General features: G+C 54.4%; 5 protein-coding genes across 5 annotated transcripts; 2 read left to right on the top strand and 3 right to left on the bottom strand.

The window, feature by feature from the left end:
- Positions 1-833: 833 nt before the first annotated feature.
- On the bottom strand, positions 834-3594 carry P168DRAFT_298484 (uncharacterized protein; the record flags this gene model as incomplete). The annotated part of the gene is made up of 5 exons (XM_024838272.1): positions 834-2322; positions 2672-2774; positions 2836-2928; positions 2963-3373; positions 3465-3594. 5 exons carry the CDS (start codon positions 3592-3594, stop codon positions 834-836), a joined length of 2226 nt encoding a protein of 741 aa, XP_024691390.1.
- A 304-nt stretch (positions 3595-3898) lies between these two features.
- Positions 3899-6610, top strand: P168DRAFT_191641 (putative G-patch domain protein (TFIP11)). The gene has a single exon (XM_024833023.1). It carries the CDS (start codon positions 3989-3991, stop codon positions 6338-6340), a length of 2352 nt encoding a protein of 783 aa, XP_024691391.1. The 5' UTR covers positions 3899-3988; the 3' UTR covers positions 6341-6610.
- Positions 6611-7019: 409 nt separating this feature from the next.
- On the bottom strand, positions 7020-16502 carry P168DRAFT_239194 (membrane morphogenesis protein VPS13; the record flags this gene model as incomplete). Its single annotated transcript, XM_024833659.1, has 1 exon — positions 7020-16502. One exon carries the CDS (start codon positions 16500-16502, stop codon positions 7020-7022), a length of 9483 nt encoding a protein of 3160 aa, XP_024691392.1.
- A 1098-nt stretch (positions 16503-17600) lies between these two features.
- Positions 17601-19015, top strand: P168DRAFT_291919 (DUF3429 domain-containing protein). The gene is made up of 4 exons (XM_024837494.1): positions 17601-18007; positions 18067-18123; positions 18190-18417; positions 18472-19015. The coding sequence occupies exons 1-4, from the start codon at positions 17801-17803 to the stop codon at positions 18892-18894; spliced, it is 915 nt and encodes a 304-aa protein (XP_024691393.1). The 5' UTR covers positions 17601-17800; the 3' UTR covers positions 18895-19015.
- Positions 19016-19959: 944 nt separating this feature from the next.
- Positions 19960-21483, bottom strand: P168DRAFT_320341 (wax synthase family protein; the record flags this gene model as incomplete). The annotated part of the gene is made up of 3 exons (XM_024840358.1): positions 19960-19971; positions 20297-20696; positions 20783-21483. 3 exons carry the CDS (start codon positions 21481-21483, stop codon positions 19960-19962), a joined length of 1113 nt encoding a protein of 370 aa, XP_024691394.1.
- Positions 21484-23583: the final 2100 nt, after the last annotated feature.

Below are 23583 nucleotides of genomic sequence, written 5' to 3' on the forward strand. Positions count from 1 at the left end.
TTTCTTTTCTTTCCTTTGATTTCCTTCCATTCCCGAAGGAACGCATACATACATACATACCCAATCCATTCTTGCTTTCTTCCTTACCTTCTCACTTGATTCCACGGAATGAAATGACTTCTTCTCCTGGTACCCTATCTTGATATTCTACCCTGGTATCTAGCTGGCCTATACCACCATCGATTAATTGATATACTCCTTGATGTGATTTACGATATGCTGTTTTCTCTTTTCTTCTCTTCTGTTCTTCTTCTTCTTCTTTCTAGTGTTGTTTTTTGAAACTTATTGTCTGATGTAGTAGTCACTCTCTTGCTTCTGAATTCTTTCTTTTCTCTCTCTGTTTCTAAAAATAGAAAGCTTATAACTTACCCCTGGGAGTTAGTGGTTCTTAGTATCCGTAGAAATCAATATAAGACATGATATAACGAAGGACGAATCAGATAAGACCTGAATATAAATAAAATCCATCTATCCAATCATTCTATATAAAAATCAACGTAATTTAAAAACAAAATATAAGAATACATGCAAATCCTCTACCCATAATCCATTCCAATCCCAATCCCATTCCCAATTTAAACACCACAACCAAGTCCAGCCCATCAATCCATTCCAACTCCGTTTTATCCTGTATTTGGTAAAAACACAAAAAGAGAGAGAAAACCCCCACCCCAGCCAAATGCAATATAAAAGAAAGAAAAAACTATTGATTAAAAAAGTGATATCCATATCCATGGTCCATGGGAACGCCATCCGCGAGGGGAAAGAATAAATAAACAAAAATTGATGAAAAGAGGAAAAGAAGGAAAGACAAAAGCAGACGATAAGAAAACTTAATACCACCCCGTTCCCTCCTCTCCCAACTTTTTCCCCTTCGGATTCAAAGACAGCATCCGCTGCCCCGGCAAGGTATCATCCGTAAAGGCCGCCTCGAACGTCCCCGCGATAGAGCGCTTGCTGAACCTGGCGAACGAATCGAACGGGTGATCGACGTTCTCGCCATTGCAGGCGGACCACTCCGGCGACGTGTGCGGGGACGTCCCGTCGCCGAGGTCGCACCAGCGCGTGACGACGATGGCCTGGCGGAAGCGGAGCGCGCGGGGGTCGGAGCGGTCCTCGGTGAGCTTGACCTCGACGAGGTACTCCGAGGGGCACTCGGGGCAGCGGCGCATGGGGCGACAGCGGCCGCAGAGGGTGGTCAGGGCGTTGGGGTTGTGGGTGCGGCCGTGGTACTTGTCCTTGGCGCGGTGTTCGAGGCCCTGGAGGCCGGCAGTGGCGCGGGACTGGGGGATGTGGCCGAGGGCGCACTTGCAGATGTTCATGAGCTCGCCGTCGCGCCAGTGGGCGCAGGCGGAGAAGTAGGGCCAGTAGTCCTCGCGCGAGTAGAGGAGCATGCGCTGCGCGGAGGGCGTCAGGCCTGCCTCGGCGAACGTCGAGCTGACGACCCGCATGAGCAGGTGGTTGCGGTGGATGTAGTAGCGGGTGTTGTGCCACCAGCCGTCGCGGCGCCAGCGCCGGCTGAGGGTCTCGGCGGGGATGCCGTAGCGGGGACCGAAGCGGTGGGCGCGCATGGAGAGCTGCACGAAGACGAAGTAGAGGACGCGGCCGTGGGTGATGCGGTGGCGCGGGGACGGCAGCGCGCTGTTGCGGGCGTTGGGGCAGTCGAAGAGCGGGTTGACTGTGCCGGCTGGCTGGAGGCGTTCGGCGCCCTCTTGCGTGCGGCGGTGGAAGACGCCGCAAGGGAAGCAGAGGAGGTGGTGCGGGTAATGTCGGTCCTGGGAGGCAAGGAAGTCGCCCTTGTAGGGGGTGTTATCGGGCTCATCGAGCGCCCACCAGGCGCCGGGGCCTAGCCGCGATAGGAGGGTCTTGCTGGCGAAGATGAGACTGGCGCGGCCAGCGGGGTTGAGTTCGTCGGCGATGCGCTGCCACAGGTCGGCGGAGAGGCTGGCTATGTCGGGCTCGCCCGGCGGCCGGTTGTCATGCATGTCGTCCGGCGCATTGGGGTCGTGTTCGAGTTCCTGGACCCCCAGGGCGTGCAGCATGGCCGTGGGGTCGCGGGTCTCGCCCAGCTGGGTATCCTTGCCGGCATTGATCGCGCGGTACTTGGCGCGGTGGGCCTCGAGCGGGGCCAGGGAGGGCATTGGAGGCACGTCATCGTCGGGAAAGCGGGCGCCGGGGGCCGTGTATACGCTGCTGCTGCTGGTGGAGGGTCGGAGATCTGGCGTGGAGGTACTGAAGCCGCCCTTGCGCAGGACCTGGCGGGATTTCTTGGGTCGGAGGGCGCTGGCGAAAAAGGCTCGAAAGCCACGACGTTCACCGGGGCTGTCGGCCGCCATGGAGGGGTAAGCAAAAGGGGGGAATAGAAGGTTACAAGGAAAGGGGAAAGGAGGAAAAAGAAGAAGAAGGAACAGGGAGCAGAGGCGAAGACGAAGAGGGATAAGATTATCTATGCTTGTATAACGGATTAGGCATCGCCAAGCATAAAGCTGGATAAAATATGTGGCTGACATAAGCCCGGATGGATCGGCGGCGGTTGTCTTGGGGGGAAAAACTTCCGGGATGACGACAATGATATCCCTAATGGGGAGATATCCTACGATATGTAGTCCAATGAAGAGCGCTAGATTGCTGAATTTCCTATGACATAGATTCTTGGTTTACACCACATTACTCATCCCGCCGTTCTCTAAGAGAAACGCTTCTCCACGGCCTTCCAGTTGACCACGTCCCAGATGGCCTGGAAGTACTCGGCCTTGCGGTTCTGGTATTGCAGGCTGGGAGATGTTAGCGTTCTGCTGGCCTAGAATCAAGATATGAGGGAGTGAGATCACTTACTAGTAGGCGTGCTCCCAAGCATCAATACCCAGCAGGGGCTCGAACTGACCGACAACGGGGTCCTGGTTCTGTAGGAAGTTAGCGTCAAGATCCCTTCCCGGTTCTCTCCATTTCACATAGAATCAACATACGGCGTAGGTCTTGATGGCGAGGCCGCCGGTCTGCTTGTCCTTGACCAACCAGGCCCAGCCGCTGCCCTGGATGCCCGCGAGCGCGGCGTTCATCAGGCTCTGGAACTGCTCAACGCTGCCGAAGCTGTCGTTGACGGCCTTGCTCAAGGCACCGGAGGGGGGCTCGCCGCCGCCGGCGCTCTTGGGGGCCAGGTTCTCCCAGAACAGGCTGTGGTTGAGGTGACCACCGCCGTTGAAGTTGATGGCGGGCTTCAGCGCAATCTGGGCGGCAATGTCGCCCTTGTGCTGGGCCTCCTGCAGCTTCTCGACGGACGCGTTGTAGTTGTTGACATAGGTCTGGTGGTGGTTCTTGTAGTGAAGCTCCATGATCTTGCCCGAGATGGACGGCTCCAGGGCGCCGAAGTCATCTTCGATGGTTAGCAATCACCTTCTTTTCCCTTGCTGCTTTCCCAAGTTACACGGCCAACGCCACCGGAGATACTCGTCCAGGATACGTACATTGCAGGTCAGGCAAAGTGGCCTTGCCGCGGCAGAAGGTGGTGCCCGCGACACCAGCGGCTCTGGGCGCAGCCGAAGCTCCAGCGCGCAGGGCGGAGCGAGTGGAGGTGCGAAGAAGAGAGGCAGCCATGATTAATTATAGAGATTTAACGGGGAAATAAGAATCAGTTGGATAGTGAGAGGGGGAGGATTGACAGATTGGGAAGAGAGGAAGGGTGTAAGAAGAGAAGAGGAGGAACGGAAAAAAAAGGTGAGGACAAGGATGGAGAGCTGACTTCCTCGGGTAGACGGGGATTCCATTACATCATTGTTGTTGCTGCCCGTGTGGACCGGCTGACTCAGGGGTGACTCAGCAGACAGCTCTCCGCTGACTCAGCAGCTGTCGTTTTGATATTGACATCGCTGGATGTGAAGGACGGCGACATCATCCTCTGCCTCAACCCTCTCCATGGCGTCAACTCACGCTGTATGACCGATTCTTTCCGTTTTGCACATCCGTCAACTGTCGCTACACGGCCGTCTTGATGGATCCCTCCACGAACCCCGGTCACAAGCGCAAAGTCGCCGACATGAGCTCCGACTCCGAAGAAGACGCCCGCCCGACCATGGGCTTTCGCGGGTTCGCCCGTGCATCCTCTCGCTCCGAGTCCCCTCCCGCGTCGATGGGCGGTCTGGGGAGTGGTCGTCGCAATCCGTGGAAGAACAATGGGAGCAACATGCCATCCGGGAGGAGCACCCCGAGCGGCGGCGGAGGCGGAGGCGCCAATTCCTTCGCCGCGCGCATGATGGCCAAAATGGGATATGTTGAGGGACAAGGTCTCGGATCCAGCGGTCAGGGTATCGTCAACCCCATCGAGGCTCAGGCCCGTCCGTCGGGTGCCGGTCTGGGTGTGGTCCGCGAGAAGACCAAGCAGGCGCGCGAGGAAGAGAAACGGGCTGCTGCTCAGCGCGGGGAGAAACTGGAGGACAGCTCTGACGAGGAACGCAAGAAGCGGCAGAGGAAGAAGGCGGAGCGCAAGAAGGAGGCTCGCAGTGGCTCGGGGACGCCGGTCGCGCGGCCGAAACCCCAGTTCCGCACAGCCCGCGAGATGGAAGCGGACATGGAAGGCCTGGAGGTGCCCAATGTGCTCAAGTCGTTGGTCGATGCTACCGGGAAAGAGCAGCGGGTGCTCACGTCGACTGCTGGTTTAATGGCGTCCCAGGAGTTCGTCAATCAGGGCGAAGGGGAGGCGCTGAAGATCGCCCGTCGGGCGCGCAACGACCTGGAAGCCTTCGCCGACGAATGGAAGGGCTTGACGGAGAGAAAGCGGTTCATCGAGCTAGAGGAGGCCCAGATCGTGGAGCAGATGGACACGCAGCAACTCCGTTCTGATCAGCTGACGGAGTTGGTGACGGCCATCGGCCAGCTGGAGCTCGTCCAAAGTGACGACACGCGGGTCCAGTTCGACCAGGTCACCGACAAGCTCGAGGCTCTACAGACCAGGTACCAAGCCGAGATTGACGAATACCGGCTGCCCGAGGTTGCGGTGGCCGCGCTGCACCCGCTCTTCCGTCGGGCGATGGAGGACTGGGAGCCGCTCCAAGACCCGACCTTCCTAGTATCCAATCTCCACCGTCTCCGGCCCCTCCTAACGCGGAAAAAGAACAGCGAGCCAACCCAACGACAGTCGACCACCCCCTACGAGACCATGATCTACACCCTCTGGCTTCCTCGCGTGCGCTCGGCGCTTCTCAACGAGTGGGACGTGTTCGACTCGTCACCCGCCACCTCCCTCCTCGTCGCCTGGAAAGACCTGCTCCCGCCATTCGTCTACGCCAACGTGCTTGACCAGCTAGTCGTGCCCAAGCTCGCCGGCGGCTTAAAGGCATGGAAGCCCCGCGCCAGCAGCCGACGACACGGATCCTCACCAGCCAACAGTGCCCGATTCCCCTGGTGGCTCTTCACCTGGCTGCAATACCTGGACGACCGACACACGAACCCGAAGCAAGCGACAGGGCTCCTATCCGACGCCAAGCGCAAGTTCCGCGTCGTCCTAGACACCTGGGACCTAGGCCGGGGACTCATCAGCGGCATCGAGCTATGGCGCGACGCGCTAGGCTCCGAGTTCGACGTCTGCCTCCGCAACCACCTGCTACCGCGGCTGGCCCGCCACCTCCGCGAGGACTTCGACGTCAACCCACAAGACCAGGACCTCACGGCCCTCGAGAACGTCCTCAAGTGGCAGCCCTTCTTCAAGCCCAACGTCCTCGGCCTCCTCCTCGTCGCCGAGTTCTTCCCCAAATGGCACCACATCCTCTACATCTGGCTCACCAACGACCCCAACTACGACGAAGTCGCCGAGTGGTTCTCCTGGTGGCGCGGCCAAATCCCAGCCCCCCTCAACGAGCTCACCATCGTCGACGACGAATGGAACAAAGGTCTCCGCTCAATGGACCTCGCCTCCCGACTTGGCGACCGCGCCGCTACCGAACTTCCTCCCCCCACAGCCCCCGAAACAACCACCACCACCCCTCAGACCTCCCCAAACAAGACCACCAGCCATCACAGCCACCACCACCAGAACACAAACCCCGAGCCATGGAAGAAATCTCCTTCAAAGACATCCTGGAATCATGGTGCCAAGAACAAGGCCTCATCATGCTCCCCCTCCGCGAAGCGCACCCACAAAACGGCCAGCCCCTCTTCCGCATCACCGCCAGCGCAACCGGCAAAGGCGGCGTGGTGGCCTACCTGCAAGGCGACGTCGTCTGGGTGCAGAACAAGCGGGCCAAGGAGGTCTGGGAACCGATGGGGTTGGAGGAGAGGTTGGTCGAGAAGGCTGAGGGAAAGTAATTCCTTCTCTTCTCATCTCTTCTTTTCGAATTTTCTGGTCTAGTTGTTTACTTGTTTTGGTGCTTTTGATGACGGTTACGATATCCTTTTCTTTTCTATCTTATTTTGGAATCTTGTATATTTATGTTTTACCTGCTTATGTCGGTAACTAGTGTTCGGGATGGTGATAGAATCCAGCGCCTGTCTTGTAGTACCTATCTAGCCGATTTGAGTTATCAGGCCTATACATTGTCCATCTTCCTTCTCTCTACTCGTCTACTAATGAACCTCAATATAGCTAGTATTGACAGGATAATTCATACGTATATAAAGCATACACATCTATCATCTACCAAGAGACAGAGCTATATCAGAAGTAAGAGAAATTAATTCAATCAGTGACCGCCTAAGCAGAATGAAGTGCTAAGTAGTATATACACAACACACGCAAAACAACATTCCAAGGAACAAAAAATCAATAAGAAAAATAGAGATAAAAAAAGAGATGAAATGATGATAAGATAAAAAGACGAAAAAAGGTGAATCTCATCTGAAACAAGTTATGATGCTAGAATTTTGCCCCACAATCGTAAAAGAAACAAAGTCAATAACACAACAAAAAAGCTCGTTACTGTCATATCATCTTCACCCCTCCCTTCCCAGTCTCGGCGGCTGTCGATTCATCAACAACCCCATTTATCTATTTAGATAGGTATACAGCAGAGAAAACAGATAGAATGACTCTACCGACCGTTATACTTCTCGTTGAACGCGTTAACGGCAACCGCAATCTGGCGATACAGCCAGTTTCTAGCGCTCTCGTCCTGGACAGGGATGAAGGGGCCGTTGGCACCGCCCTTGAGGGTGATGCTCATGCCGGTGCGCTCTTTGGAGATGGTCTGGATGTCCGTGAGGTGGATGTCCCACTCGGTCTGGAGTTTCTTGGTGCGCACGAGCATGATGCGCTTGTATGTCAACATGACCAGCATGTCGCGTCCGGGGAGTTCCAGGTGCGCGATGTAATCCTCGTTGAAGTACCGTCCGTCGTCGGCTGTCTTGAGCCAGAACTGGCCGAGCGCTTCCCGCTGTGAGTAGGGTCGGACGACGCCGTCTGTGCCGATGAAGCGCGTCAGGCGCACGCGGTCGAGCCCCTCTGCGTCGAACACGGTGGTCGTGTTGCGGACGCCTTCGGCGAGGTTCGATGCGAGGTCGAAGGCTCCGATGGCTGGCTTGGTCGCTAGGCCTAGGACACCCTTGCCGACGCCCTTGAAGAAGCCTTGGATGCCTTCCTTCTCGGCGCCTTGCAGTGGGTGCCGTGCGAGGCCGCCTATGCCGCTGGCGAGACTGGTTGCGAACGCGTTCCCGCCGGCTGTGATGCCATAGAGCGCGTGCTTCGGACGGTTCCGGGACTTCGACATGCGGCGCTGATCTTGGAATTCTTTGTCGAGGGTAGCAGCGGCAAGACCCTTGGACATGCTGCCCGTCAATTTCGCCATACTGTCCGAGAAACCAAAGACGGACTTCTTCACGAAGCTGGTGGCGCCCTTGGCAATGCCGTAGCCGAGCTCCTGGGGTCGGTCCGTCATTACTAGGCCTTGGTATGGCTCGTAGAAGATGGCAGCAACGCCAGAGCTGACATTGTTGAACAGGCCCACCGGGTTGCCCAGGAAGTCGGCAGACCCGAGAACCATGTGCACCTGCCCAAGGAATTCCTGAGTGTAATGGCGCTGGATATTGCTGACGAGAACACCGAGGGAGACACGGGCGTTTTCCAGCATCAGAGCGTCCAGGCGGACGGGCGCGTCGTTGACGTTGCCCATTGACATGGTCATCACATTGACGAAGAACATCAACGGGTTCGAAGGCTGCATCGTGTCCTCGACGTTCACGTGCTCGGTGCGCATAAACGATATGTCCAGCTGCATGGGTTGCAGGTGAAGGAGTTCGAAATACACGTCCTGGCCAACGCCCTTGCCCTGCGGCTCGGGGATATTCAGATCCTCGTCGCAGAGCCTGCCCTCCTGCTCCTCCGACCACGACGCTCCGGGAATCTTGGCAAAATCAAGCATCGCAAACACGAAATCTTCATCAAGCTCGAGCGTCATCTGCTGCAGCAGTAAGGTGGCATACTTAATATAGAGCACACCATACGAGTCGTCCTTAACCCGCGTGACCATGGCATGGAAAATGGGATGCGCTTCCATCTCCTTCCCAGTCTTCGGCACCACACTGGGATACAGCAGGATGGGGAAGATACCTCCATACAGCTGATTGTCAATCTGGATCCACTTGATCGTCGTACTCATAGTCTGGTAGACCCTCGACTCTCTGAACTTGATCTCAATCTCACGGAAAGTCAAGTAGAGCAACTCCTTCAGATTCTTATTGATCAAGGAAACACCAATCCCCCCAAGGCGGAGCTGGGCCTTGAAATTGACATCAGAGTCCAGCTCCTTGACCTCAAATCCGGTGCTCACGCTGGTCTGCGAACTTTGGGCCTTCTGCTGCCGGTACATACTCTTGGACTGCTTGAAGTTCGACAGGGCCAGAGTCTGCGTAGGCCCGTCGGCGACGATATTGATGTCGATAATTTTCTGCTGTTCGCCATATTGAGCCGGGGGGATCCTCATGGGTATCAAGTTGCCGATTTCGGCAAGCTTGATACGTCTTTCCTTGCCATTGCAGCTCAGGACGAGCGACTTGTTCTTCGTCGCGGGGTAATCCCAAGCGTATGGCATGATGCTTCGAGGAGGCAGCCGGTAGCGAATAGGTCGCCAGCTGTTAGTTCGATCATCCTCGTCGTCTTCCAGGCTCGGATTCGCTTGGTAGAAGATAAACTCCATGTCGCTCTCGTTCCGCATTGAGAACGGCCAATTCCGCGTCTCAATGTTGAAATGAAGGAACAGCGTCGCCCCCTCCACGATGATTTCAACCTTGACGAGCTTCTGGCGCTGGTTCGCCTTGGCAAGCTTGACATAGACAGTTCCGACATCCGCGATGTTGAACGGGGAGGACCACTGGTTGTTCACGCCCGGGAAGCAGAGACAAAGCTGTTTCTCCGGAACCTGGCGCAAGAAATGGAGAGGGATGAGCTCGCCATTCTTGATGGTCAGGACGTTCGAGGAGCCAGGCTCCCGCACCAGGACATCTTCGTTGAGCTTGTTCTTGAGGACGAACCGCGGCGCGATGGTGACAACCTTGGTCAGCTTGTACTTGCCTTCACCCTCGGCAACAGACACGCCTGCATGGAACTCAGATTTCCCATGTCTATCTGGGAGCATGACCTCGAACGTGCTCCCGATGGCCTCGAAACTCTGAGGCCTGCTCCAGGCGGATTCTCCGATCCTCAGCATAGATCGGTTCTTGGGGTCTTCGGTCTGGTAGGAGTACATGTAGGGAAGCGAGCGTCCGCCATGTCTCGAATCGGCCCTTAGTCCCTGGCCAGCTGCTGATCGAGCCGACTGCAGGAAGGCCTTGCTTTGGATCTCCATGGGCAGGCCTGTCTTGTTCAAGACGAGGTACGGACTGTAAACCGACACCTTGAACGCACCTCCACTGTCAGGCACATTGAAGTAGTGGAGTTTCAGTTTCAACTGTATACCACGCTCGTCCTTGAGAGAAAGAGTATGCTCCCTTCGGAAATCTTGCGCGTTGCCGTTGACAATCGCAAAATCACTCTGCTTAAACACCGTATCCTCCATGTCGACACTGAGAAGCAGGAGGTGCGAGAGCTCAACCACATGAACGGGGCTGACACCGCCCTTACGCAGGAAATTCGTCCAGTCCTTCCGCGTGTTCTTGTCGTATATGCGGTACTTGAAGTCATACGGCAACAGATTTTGAATCTCAACCGGGGCAAAGATCCGGATCCGCATGTAAGGATAAACGCTTGTCAAAGAGTCTCGCTTGTTGTATGTGGCATTCATTTGGAAATAGAATGGAGGAGCCTGTTGGCCACTCTCACTCAGACACTTCAACGTCCGAGTGGGCCGTCGCATCAGGTCTTTCCAGTATAATTGCTCGTTCGACCAGTCATAGCCGAAGCCTTGGTCTGGTCGTACGACGAGAGAATGCATATAGGCTGCTCCCACAGGCGCAGGTCGAGCGTCGCCAGGGAGGATCTTCTCGATCTTCAGAAGATGCCCGTCGCCAGGGCTGAAGATGCCAAGTTCCACCGGGATCTGGGTATTGTTCTCAACAACCAGCGGCGAGCGGAATGTGATATACTTCACGTTGTCGGTTCCGAGTTTGACTTCGACGAGGAGGCGGTGGAGCACACTATCCTTCTTCGGCTTCAAGTTGTACACAATCTCACCCTCCCTCACAACGGGGATACGGCCAACGCTCTCGAATCCGCTGCCTTCGAGCTTCACTCCAACAAGCCCAGCGTGACCTTCCGGTGTCAAGGTCTCACGTATAGCGGTCGAGTCCTCAAATCTCCAAGGATACTCCTCGCCGTCGTCCAGCCGAGCAGCTGGTCCCTCTTCATCCCCAGTGCTCTCGGCCCAAACATGGAGATCAAACCCAGTGTGATTGCGAATGCGGTAAGGCGCATCAGCACCTCTCGGCTTGGAGAGGACATCTTCATCGGTAGACAGGAACTGAAATGATTTCGACGCCAGGGCAATGGTAGCCGAGGTGAGAGTAAGCTCGAGCGATTTGTGGGAATAGACGTCCATAGACAGGATATCCGGGTGGGTTTCCTTGGCCATGTGGAATCCCAACTGCCAGGGTTCTATGAGCGGCTCCCAAGCAGACTTGGAGAAGTTATACACGTTAATGAATGTGTCGAAATTGGTCTCCGCGCTGAGTGTGGACGACCAGTCACGGACGTCCACCGAGAATCCCTTGACACTCCAGTCGAGCAGGGGGAGATCATGCAGGTCACCGATGAGGATGACCCGGATACCATCAACGTGGACACTCAGCTCTTCGCGCTTCAACACCGCTGAGCGTTGCGCACTCAGATGTAAATCGTCCTCCTCGCCGGAGCCTTGCCGAGCCCTTGGAACAACGGCCGTTGAAGGCGGTCTGCCAACAGACTTTCTCTTGATTTTAGAGGCATTGGCCTTGCTGTCGGAAATTCTCTTAGCCTGACCAGTCTGAGCCTGTTGGGTCCTGCGAGCGGTCATTTCAGAGGCCTTGTTCACAATTTGAATCGCCATCAAGATATCGCGGAGTGAAAGCCGCAACACAAGCGGATCAAGGTGCACGTTGATGGAGGTCAAAGACGAGCCTCTCTCCTGCGGTCGACTATCCATGGACATCTCCAGGGTGAAATCATCCAGAATCCGAAGTCTACTGGTTTCAAACTTGTCCATGCGGCATAAGAACATGCCCACCTGCTTGATCTGGAGGGTAGACACATTTTGGTGAGAAAAGAGCACCTGTTTCGTTCCAAGCACAATAGCTTCGGTGTGCGCGATGCCAGGATTGGCGATGGTTATGATCTGAGCATCTACGAGGTTCACTCGGAATGAAACGGTCATGTGCCCGACAGAAGTGGTTCCATCCACGCTTGATGGTGCGGTAGTAGTACCATCTGCGCTTTCTGCGGTACTCGATCTAGGTTCCGACTCCTCTTGGTCATCGGTATCCGGTTCCTCTACTGGATCTTCCGATGCGAATACCGTGCTGGTAAACGACTGCAATGCGGATAAGTAGTCCAGGGCAAGTATAATTCGGGGACTGTCGATCGTCAACATTGCGATAAGATGCTTGTCAGGTCCCGGGGACATCGAGATGCTCGCCATGAACTGCTGCTGGATGTCGTTGTTGATCAACGACATGATCTTCCGGAATTTGTTGGTGTCCTGGTTGCGGCTGTCCCTGATGGACAGGGAATGTATCAAGAACTCAGAATCCAACGAGCCATCCGTCAACATACGCAACTTGACTCTGGTGTCGTTGAGGGTAAATTTAGATAGGCTCGAGTCCTCGAGGCGGCCGACAGGTTCATCGTTCGCAAGGATGAGTTCCAACCCGACGCTATCTACCTTGAAGATCATGTCGAGTCGCACCCACGTTTCCTCATTGGGCGCTGCGTCTGTCGACCGTCTTTCTAAGCTCATGCGGCTTTGCACCGCCTCCGCTTCCCGCGTTGGTTCGGTCAACGACGAAGGAAGGGCTTCCATGGCCTCAAGGACTTGCTGCTCGGTGTCCGTTACAAATGCTCCCGGTACCGTTGTCGACAAGTCCAGCAGGAATTTCAGTTGCTTCTGGGAAATCCGAAGGTTGATCGGCGACAATGACCCCTCAACCTCCATATCTGGGCGCGGGTTGTCCGCCTGGTGCTCTAGGTAGCATATACTAAAGTCCAGGTTTACTTTCTGGATCATCTCGAGCTCCTCGACCGAGCCACTATCGAAATGAAACTTGGAGGTCAGGCGAATATTGCGAATACCGGATGAGATCACGTTGACAGCGGGGCTGTCCTTCTTCTCGTCCAAGGGCACGAACTCGTTCTTGGCATAGATCTCACCAAGATGCGCGGTTATCGTATCGCGCGGATGGTTCTCCCTCATGGCACCTGGGAAGACCAAGATGGGAGTCATGACTACGACGTCGAACCTCATGCGTGACGCGTTCTCGCCAAGCTGATTGGCCTGGTTCGCCGCAGCTTGACGCGCAGCGTTGAAGATCGCTTGCATCTTGCCAAATTTAACCAGGAAATTGATGATTTTCCGGTAGGGTTCTTCCAAGAAGTTGATCTTGATGGACCCAGACCTTAGGAAGACCTCCGAGTCGTACCCAGGGTAAGTGGGAGATTCCGGGTCGAATGTCTCGTACTTGAAATCCGCGAAGTTATCACCCTCGATCGTCAAAAGCCTCCGCAGGTCCGAGGTTTCCGGCGCACCCGTGTTGACATCGTCTATCAAGGTCAAGCTGCCAATACGAGACTGGATGAGCATAGAATTACCGACCAGCACGATTCCCACATCAGCCGTGTTAAGCGTCAGCGTTGCCAATCTGACCCCGTCATTGTTGAGAATCAGAGCAATACTCTTCATGTCGGCCTTGATACGGATCTTTCCGCTCTGGTCGGGCTTCTGTTCGACAGCGGTAGTATCCTGTACAGCCCGATCCGACGAAGCACCCTGGTCACTCGGTTCGTCTGGGTTCGTGAAGGTGAGCAGGATAAAGTCCAGAAGCGTCAGAAGCGTCTTCCGGGTCACCACGAGGTTGATGGTTGACACGGATATATCCAAGTTCATCGCGACACCCTCGTAGGTAGAATGGAATTCTGGCGACTCTGGCTTGACTCGGACAAACTTGAGGTGGAATAGATCTCTTTCTTCATCCGCATTGAATCCTTTGGACGAAAGGATCCTCTTGAATTCGGGCACCGGATTCTCTTCTATGTAGTCGTCCACACTCAGAGACTTGAGAACGATTTCTGCTACCATATCGAAAGGTCGATTATAGTAGTCTAGCATGAACCCTTCGGCAACCAGTTCCACCAGCAGGTGGTCACGTAGCGGGTCGTTCGAGTCGGAGCGGAACAGCGAGCCACGGAGACGGCCGACGGTGAATTTGAATTCAAAATCCCGCCGGTGGAGGTTCGTTGAGTCAACACTCTGATTCGGTTGGTCTTTGTCCGAACTCTCCTCGTCTTCTGAGTCTTCGTCCACCGCGGGAAGTTCTCTGATGGCTAGCGGCACAAATGACGAGGACCGGGGCCTGTTAGCCGCGTCATCTTCGGGGGCGACCGCCGGGGCGTTTTGCTGGTCAGGGCCCTCCTCGTACTCCGGGAATGCAATGCCAATTAATTTCATGAGGCCTTTGTACTTCATGTCGGACATGGATGCATGTAACTCCGGGAGATGGCCGGATATGCGCGTTCTGGTAAGCTCGGTCACCTTGGGGACGATGCACATCTCCAGGACGAAATCCACGTTGATGCGGTCGATGATGTGTAGGTTGCGGTCTGCGCTGTCCGATGCCAGCTGAGATTTCGTGACGTCGATGCCAGGACCAATGAGGACCTGGGTCGAGTCCAGCTTGAGCAGGAATCTATCGTACAGCAGGTGTTCGAGCTCCTTGTAATCACCTTCGTCGTACTGCCGCTTCTGCTTGGACTGGATGTCTCTCATGGTCTGCCGGTCCACCAGTTCGCTGCTGACGCTGATATGACCGGCATCGAGGATCAGACAGAGAGAGCTTTCGTGCGTGATACTCTCGGGCACGATGATCAACGGAGCATGGATATCAAACTGCGCGTCCACCTTCTTATGTTCCTGCAGCGCAAACTCCAGGCCCGCACGAGTCTGCTGCCGGATCCCCTCCACCGTAGCCCCGGCGGTATCCAACAAGGCCCCGATGGATTCCATATGTGTCTCCGGGGGTTCGAAGAAGCGGATGATCTCGAAGATGAACTTGGGATTGTAGATCACTTCGATACTCTTGAGCTTGACCTTCACCACGGAGTCGGCGTCGCTTTCGAGGGGATTCTTCTCCAGCTGCAGATGGAACAAGCTATCCTCGTCCTCGAGGTAGTTGTCTCCGACTTCGGACTCCAGCTCCTCGTTGCCAGAGATCTGTGACAGGCGGTTCTTCGGTACCGGGAGCGAATCCTTTACTTTGACAATCTGCGGGAACAGACTACCTTCCGTAGTGCCATCATACACTCTCAGCCCTCCGAGACCCACGTCGATGAAGAATGAATCGGGCCGCTGCATAGCCTTGGCCCGCAAATCATCGAAGACAAGCTTCATGACCTCGTTGGCCTTGCCGTGGGGATCCCGCTTCAGGGTGAAGCTGCCGGCTTTGAGGCCGGAGTTGACCTGGAGCTTCACCCACTCTCTTGGAACGTCGACGCTCTCGGCGATGGCTTTCTTTTCATCCCAGTCAATCGCGTTGTATAACTCCTGTCGTTGCTCGTCGGTTATCGTGGTGTCTTCCGACTCCTCCTGCTTGGTACCCCAGATCCACTCGCCCCATGTCTGCTCGCGTTGGGGCTTCTTGACGCCGACGTTTTCCTTGCGCAATTGATTCCGCGCCAGCGATCGCCAGAACCGTATATCTTCGTAGTTGAGCTTCCGTTGCAGGCGGTCAAACTCATCCGCCTCGGCCGGGGATAAATACTCTTCGCGCTTCTTCTTCTTGAACAGGTCGATGTAGGCGATCCGATCGTCCCTGCGCTCTTTGATGTAAGCCCACGTCCACCGGCGGTTCCGGTCGCGGATCTTGCTGAGGACGGCCTCTCCGGCGAATCTAAACCACGCGCGCGGGGCCTCCTTGGGGCTGGATTTAGGTTGGAGTTTTTTGTATTCCTGGTGGCGGATGAAGTAGTGGAAGAGGTCGACGAGCATCAGGGCATCCCGGTACTGTTCGTCGTCCAACACGAACCCGAGCTCGTCGAAGAGCAGCCGTGTCTTGATGGCGGGGCGGTCGTGTTCTCCCGACTTGTCTAATTCCAAGCCGGCGCGTCCACTGACGGGACGCAGCATGAACTGGTGGTTTTCGTCCTCGTCGATGCCCGCCCTCAACCTCTCCACCAATTCGGCCTGGCTCGTGCCCTGAGCCACGGCACCCACGTCGGACCCGCGACCCGTACCCAACAGCTCCGCATCGGTGTTCCAATACACCGACAAGGCGCCCAGGATCGCCAGCTTATGTGTGGTGGCCGAGGTGGACTGGATGAAGGTAGGGTTCCACTCGGAGTCGGTGCTCACGGCACTGAGTTCCTTCAAGGTTACACCGGCGGCAAACGGGTGCCCCGGTGAGGCGAGGGAGTCTTCGTAGCGGAAATGGACGTTCTTGATGGAGATTTGGAGGTTATCGACGACGGCGGTCACCAGACTTTGGGTGAAACTCTGGTTCCGACGCTGCTCCTCTTGGCTCAGCCCCTCGGAATTGCGTTCCTTTAAAATCTCCGCGCTCTCAATCTTCTCCATCTTGAGCGCGTGGGCTCTTCGCTCCTCCTCGTCCGGATCGTAGTCGGCATCCTCCTTGGGCGCCGCGAGAAGAAACACATCTTCAATATCGACCTTGACCGGTTTCCCCCTCAGGTTGGACCAGGGGATCGACAGGGTGAGCTCTCCGAGATGGCCCTCAACAACGTTAAGCGGGAGTCGCAATTGATCGAGCGCCTCCCGCCGCAGCTCGAGATTCCGCAGTTTGACATCACCGGACCATATCCCGACATTCAACTGGGTCGCATCGAAGTTTTTGACGTAGATTCCGAGGGTCCGGTTCAGCAGGTTGGCGACCAGCCCTTCCAACATGATGGCGGGGTCTGGCTCACGCGCGGGGTGGTCGACAGCAAGGGTCTAGCAAAGGACGCCAGCCTAGTAGCACACGGTCAGTCCGCGAGATCAGGAGGGGTAGAAGCGAGGATCATCGATGGAATTAAACTAGACGAATGCTCCGGGGACGACGTACATGCGCAAGGTCTAGATCCACTCGCCGACGGTAGACACCAGATCCATGCAAGGGCGACCAAGCATGCACGCGATACCGATTGCGGGCCGGTCGATCTGGGAGGTAGACGGATCGCGACGGTGATTTCGGTCGGAAATTCACGGGGCGGGAAAGGAAAAAGAAAAGGGGAAAAAGTCGATGCGAAGGTAAAGCTTTATCCCTGAAGGTTCGGGGTATGATCGGAGAGTGGGAAACGGTGATGGCGATGAGGAGGGGAAGAGTTGGTTGGAAACTCCGTTGGGCTGGGTTTCCAGGTATGAGAGGAGGCCGGTCGACCAATTGTAACGAAAGCGGACCTCTAGAGTACGAATGTCAATACTGAGTATATCGTATACAACCGAAGAATAATTACCAACAGGGAAAAATCATTACCTCAAATCAGTTCGGCGTATAGAAGGGCGTATTGTTGTCGTGAGTCGTCCGTTGTATCCCAAACTCTGGGGAAGACCAACAAAAGGGGGGGGAGAGAGTGACGCGGTGGAGAAGAAAAGAGCAAGAGAAAGGTCGGAGTGACGTCGGTCGGGCTCTCTGTAATAACAGTATGGTACTTGCACCGTGTATGGGAGTCCCCTAGAAAGCCAAGGTACCTGCAGTCCAGCTAGGGCTGCAGCCCTTGTTGCTGAGTCAGCTATCAGCCTCGTGGGTTTCACACGTGATTGTACACTAGACCTAGTACTGTAATAGACTAACCAATACAGGACTAATGCAGCTGACTAACGCTAGCTCCCTGATGCTTCCGCTTTCGTCTCCGATCCGAGCTCGTGGGCAGCCTGAGGCCGTCCATCCCAAGTGGCCGCTGCGGTCCGCCCGACAAGTCAACCAGTCATCTCCATCATAATAATATCATCGTCGGTTCGAAACTTGAAAGCCTCCTTTCCCCTACCCCATAAATCTCCACTCCCACGAGTCCAACTCGAGCCAATTCCTGGGTGTATACCCTCGTCGTGCCCTTTGCGCCTACTCTCCACTCTTCCCAGTTCAATTGGGTTTGTTTTCCCCTCCATTGATCTCGTATCCGAGCTTTCCATGTGCCCGTTTGCTAATCCGGATGTCGGGGGATGTTAAAAAAAATTAGCTACACGCACACACACCTCAATCAACCATGTTGTACCGTACCACCGCTGCTCGCTCTGCCCTGCGGGCTCTCTCCCACACCAATGCCTCGGTCGCCCGCTCGACTCTGGTCGGCAACGTGTTCAAGGCCCCGTTGACGTCGGCTGCTCGCTCCGTCCGTCCCTCGCCCAGCTTCGCCCTGGCTGCTCGCAAGCCCGTCACCACGGCTCTGGTCCGCTATGCCTCGACTGGCAAGGTGAGGCTCGAGAAGGAAATCGCTTTTTTGTCGAGATCGATCGGACTAATGGTGTGTAGGAGGAAACGGTCGCCGAAAGTGATGATGATGTGATGGCTGGAATGAAGACCGAGGCGGTACGTCATCTTATGAAAGAGAGTTGTGAGAGTCGGTGCTCCGGTGACAGACTAACGGTCGGATAGAGAGTCATCAAGGACACCTTCAGCCTGGCAGAGGTCCCCAAGGAGGCCCTCTACCTCGGCATGGCCGGTGTGATCCCTTACCTGGCCACCTCGATGCAGACCGTCTACCTGTCCTATGAGGTCAACCGCGCCGCCGCTATGGGAGGCGATGGCCTCCTCCTCTCGGGCCAGAGTGCCGAGCTGATGCTGCACATGCTGGAGCCCATCCAGGTTGGCTACGGTGCCGTGGTGCGTACCCGTTCACCAAACCATGATCATATCAATACTAATACCACCGATTAGATCCTCTCCTTCCTCGGAGCCATCCACTGGGGTCTGGAGTGGGCCGGCTACGGCGGCAAGTACGGCTACAAGCGGTACGCTGCGGGCGTGATCGCCCCGGCGGTGGCATGGCCGACTCTGCTGTTCCCCGTGGAGTACGCTCTGATCAGCCAGTTCCTCGCGTTCACCTTCCTGTACTACAACGACGCCCGTGCGGCGCAGTTCGGCCGCGCCCCGCACTGGTACGGCATGTACCGCTTCGTGCTGACCTTCATCGTCGGCGCCAGCATCGTGGCGACGCTCATCGGCCGCGAGCAGATCAACAACCGCCTGTCGGAGGGGCACTCCATCACGGACAAGGTCAACGCGCTGCTCTTCCTGAAGAAGAAGGAGCAGGAGGAGGCCGAGGCTGCCCGCCAGGCCGCCATCGAGGATGTGGAGTAATTTACAGTACTGGGGATTAAGGATATATCTGTATATTCGGGAGGGCGCGGGAAAAGGAGGGGATGATTTTGTAGATTACAGTTTCGTATATGCGAATCCAGACGGCAGTCGCTGTGTTTCATTTGTTGAGTTGTACCTAGTAGTGTCATCCTGTATTCAGTAGTATCTACACCGTGATTTTCATATGCAATCTTCTATAGGCTTCACATTGCCAGACTTATACTATCAGGGCTGATTATAGTAGACTTCACATTCCCAGAGTTCCATCCAAGCTCACCACTAAGACCAACCCAACATACACAGTTCCAGCCTTGACGTCAATACGTAGGAAAGTATTTCCTACCAAGTAGGTCAAAATACTGGACAACATCCTACAACTCAAGCAGCTCATACCTCCGTCAGCGGGACGTTATCAATTTGATCAGGGTGAGCTAAGATAAAGATGTAACGATCACATGCTGAGCATTACTTACTATAGATTAACTCCTCACGCTTATCCCACACCTTAGGTAGGTATATACCCATCTCTAGGTCCTTTCCCCTCACTCATACCTTACTACCTTCTTGTAAGCACGGCACAGCCCTGACACCCCTCCATGACAATAATTAGTAGTAGTAGTAGTAGTAGTAGTAGAATCATATCTACTACCATCTCTACCTACCTAATCCTCTCTCCCTCTCTCTCCCTCTCTCATATACAACTTACAAAACACTCAGAGCTATGCATACCTTCATCCCCCCGTGGTGTTGTTGCTTCTTGCTATATCCGCGCCTAAGTAGTTATATATGTAGGCTCTCTTTCACTGGTGATTATATTCATGATAGCTATATTGGTTGACCGTATAAGCTGGCTGGGTTATACTTTTATATCTTCCACTTATTAGAGGGGGGGGGGGGGGGGGGGGGGGGGGAGGGAGTATAGATATCACCACTGTGATACTGCTATCTAGGTAGTACTTAGGTACAGTAAAAGGCCTATCTACATGCTAGAAAGCATAGGTAGGTAGGCAGGTAAAAGCACATGACAAGATCATTGAACTAAGCGGTGCTGGTTTTCAATATAAGTTAGGACAGGAGCTATCGTAGGGGGTAGGAACTCACTCCTTACCGTCGATTGACTATGTATCCATGGATAACTACTAATTCTTCAAAAGCATCTAATCGGTAGCTACCTACCTAGCTATGGATTATATGACATACTACTACTACAATCAACCACCTGATCAGAACTACTCCCCACTTCACACAAGCCTACAAACCCCCCAAACAAGAAATAACCAAGAAGAAAGAAAAAGCAAAAGAAGAAATGATCAAACCTCAACCCCAAAAACAACCACCAACCCCACTCCCCAAACACCCAACAAAGCAACCACCGCCCAAGACGGCCCCCCAACAACCCCACCACATCACCAGGTAATCCCATCCGATGGGTCGCAAAGAAGGACGCCACGTCGGCAATATACAGCGGAGACAAGGCAGCCAGCCACGCTCCGACCCAGAGGAAGCCGATGGCGTGGAAGGCTTGCTTTTGGGGGATTATTGAGGTGATACTGGGTGGGAGAGAGAGACGGGAGAAGAGACGGGAGAAAACAACTTCAAGGATGACGGCGATGGCGAAGCCGAGGAAGTAGGGGACTGCGGTTGAGGAGGAGGTAGCTGGAGTGTCAATGGCGGGAGAGGCGAAGTGGTGGATGAGGCCGGAGAGGAGGAAGATGAGAGTTATGGCGATTGGGCGGGAGTTGGTGATGAGGGTTGTGATGGGGATGCGGAGGGGGAGCTGGAAAAGTTGGTGCCAGTATTTTCTATTTCATTATTTCTTCCTTTCTTCTCTTCATGGAAGGGGTGGGGTGACTAGATAGGGTTATGGATAATGTATGGAACGACTCACCCCCAAACATTCCTCAAACACCACGCATCCCAGATACTCCCATACAGGGGCGGAAACTGCGCCGGGGGCACGAGACGTGCAGCCACGAAGACGATAGAAAAGAAGCGGTAGGGCCCATCAATGACGAGACGGAGGAGAATAAGCGGGGTCCAGAGGGCGGAGAGCAAGCGGGGGAACCAGCGAGTGGACGACGGGTCCAGGAACAGCCACTTGAGATTATGGGGCGCAGTGGGATCGACGCCGCGACCTGACTGGGTCAGGATGAGGTCGACGGCGAGGTACTGCCAGGCGAAGATGGCACATTGGCGGGCGAGAAAGGCGGGACGGGACGGGGGTCGGTGGGCGAAGGCGGCGGGCCAGTGGGGGAGGTGGCGTGCTTGCCAGGGGGTGCCGATGCCGCGCAGGTTGAGGACGAGGTTGACTGCTGGGAGGAAGGGGGTGTACTCGGGGATGGTGTCGAGGAGGAAGAGGAGGTTGATGGAGTGGAGGCCGTTGACGAGGAGGAGCACGGCGGTGGCGCATTTGGCGAAGGGGTGAATGGTGGTCTGGGGGAGGTGGTAGATGCGCCAGTAGATTGCGCCAGCCAGGGTTGGGAGGTAGGTGAGGCGTCTGGGGGGTTTGTGTTTGGTGGTAGAGAGGAGGATGGCGGCGTGGAGGGTGGGGAGCATGAAGGCGAAGGGGAGGAACCAGCTGGTTGACATATCTAAAGTACTTATAGAGCGGGACTATGTGATTGTCTTGGGTTAGCTAGATGAGTATGTGGTATATAGATGTACGGCGGTTCTTGAATTGAGTAGATCTACGCTGAATATGTAGTTGAGACAGTTATGGAAAGGACGAGGGACTCCAGAAAGACCCGACATGGATGAGGAGTGGAGGACATGTACGCCCGGCAACCAGGCACAGGTGGGTGTCACCATCTTGGAGGGTTATTTTGTAGAAGGTACACCAGATAAACCTGTGGTCACAACTTGGGGAGTCAATGAGACTATTTCTTAAGCCTCCACATATCAAGAAAGCCATTGTTGGGTTTCTAGTTCAGTAGAAATCAATGATACAATCATAAACTAGTATCATAGAGTAAGTATATAGCATATTAGTAGTAGTATACTACCAGCATGGCGTGTATAAATTAGTTCAACCAGTATCAATTGTACTAACCACTCCACTAAAACTGCATCACTAGCGGCCAACGTCGTTACAATAACCTACAACTAGCCAACAAATCAGAGAGCGATCGTGTCATCTGATCCGGTGGTCTAAGCTTATGGTTATCAGATGGATGGATGGATGGATAGAATACAATGTGTAGGTTTGATCAATAACCCTAAAGATTTATAGTGTGGCTGAGCATGCTTATCTATAGGAAGAGAAAAAGGTAAAATCAAACTAGAACAATACAGGGATATATATCCCAAGAAGGAAAGTCGGACGAGTCTAGACGACCATCGACTCACCCCGTGACAATATATAATATCGAACATGGACTACATACTGTACAGTGACCTGTCGATCCCCCACCGTTCCTGGCAAGACCAGGACAAGTCATGGGACTGAATAGAAGGCCCAAGAACGATAATCGACTGCAGTGGCAGGTGCCACCAACCCGAGAGAAACCGGTTTTATGACAAGCATTGGGCCGAAATCCAAAAAAAGCATGTACCAAGTTCAACCCCAGACGGTAGATCGGGAGCAGGGTTGTTGATCCTGACAATGAGGGCGATCGGAGGGGCCACGGAGTCATACATCATACATCATTGTACTCATCATCATCATTATCGACTGGATCCGTGTTTTCCAGGAAAACCAGGAAGAGGTGGGAATAACGTCATGTGGATTAGGTAAGAGATGACTGTACGGACTACGGGACTGAAGACATCGGGCCGGACCAGACGGTCAAAACCAAAAGGTGCCCTCAGGCCGAACCGAGCCGCCAGGTAGTGACCGGGCCGATTCTTCATTGTCTTGAATTGACTTTATTGAGATGGTAAATTTTAATTTTCTTCAACTGAGTGATGATAATCCAGGCTAACCGGGAACGGTTAAAACTGGGGAGGGGTCGACAGGATTGATGAACAGGGGGAAACCACTGTCCAAATGACCTTGAGAAAAGAAAGGGAGAGAAGAAAAGTGGAAGTGGAAGTGGAAGGTGGAAGAGGGACTGGACCGGGTCTAGAAGGTGAGAGACTGGATCCGGGCGGTTGAAAGGGGAATAGTGGGGAGGGGAGAGAAAAATTGGACAGTGTCAGGTGGGCGATCGACAGAAAAAAAGAAAAAAGAAAGAAAGGAAAAGAGAAGGAAAGACTTGGCAGGGACTGCATCTAGATGGACTGCTGTGACTTGTTGGAGATAGTGGTAGTTAAGACGTGGGGATTGATGGATCCTGCATCCAGGAATTGATCTGGAGGGGAATTGGCAGTGGTCAGGTGAGGATCCTGAATTTCCAGGTAGTTAGTAGGTAGTAGTAGATAGTCATACTAATTAGTAGGAAGTAGTAGATAGCGAGGAGTTGAGACGAGTTAGCATAGGAAGTGGAGTTGGAAGGGGAGTCGAGGGTCATGTGCGAGTCTATTCTTAGGGCCGGATCTCTACCGACCAGACTAGAAGAAGCAAGAGAACAGAAGGAACGAAAAAGAAAATCCAGGGAATGCCAGAGGTTCCTTGGATAAACCACAGGGAAATTCATCTGGATGGTGGGAAAAAAAAGGGCCAAGTGGTGGACTAGTAGGGATTGGAGAAGACGGCAAGGGGGGGACTAGACTACTAGTAGTCCCAAGAACCAGAAACAAGACAACAACCAA

This window comes from Aspergillus campestris (assembly GCF_002847485.1).
Source record: "Aspergillus campestris IBT 28561 chromosome Unknown P168scaffold_9, whole genome shotgun sequence".
NCBI classification, from domain to species: domain Eukaryota; kingdom Fungi; phylum Ascomycota; class Eurotiomycetes; order Eurotiales; family Aspergillaceae; genus Aspergillus; species Aspergillus campestris.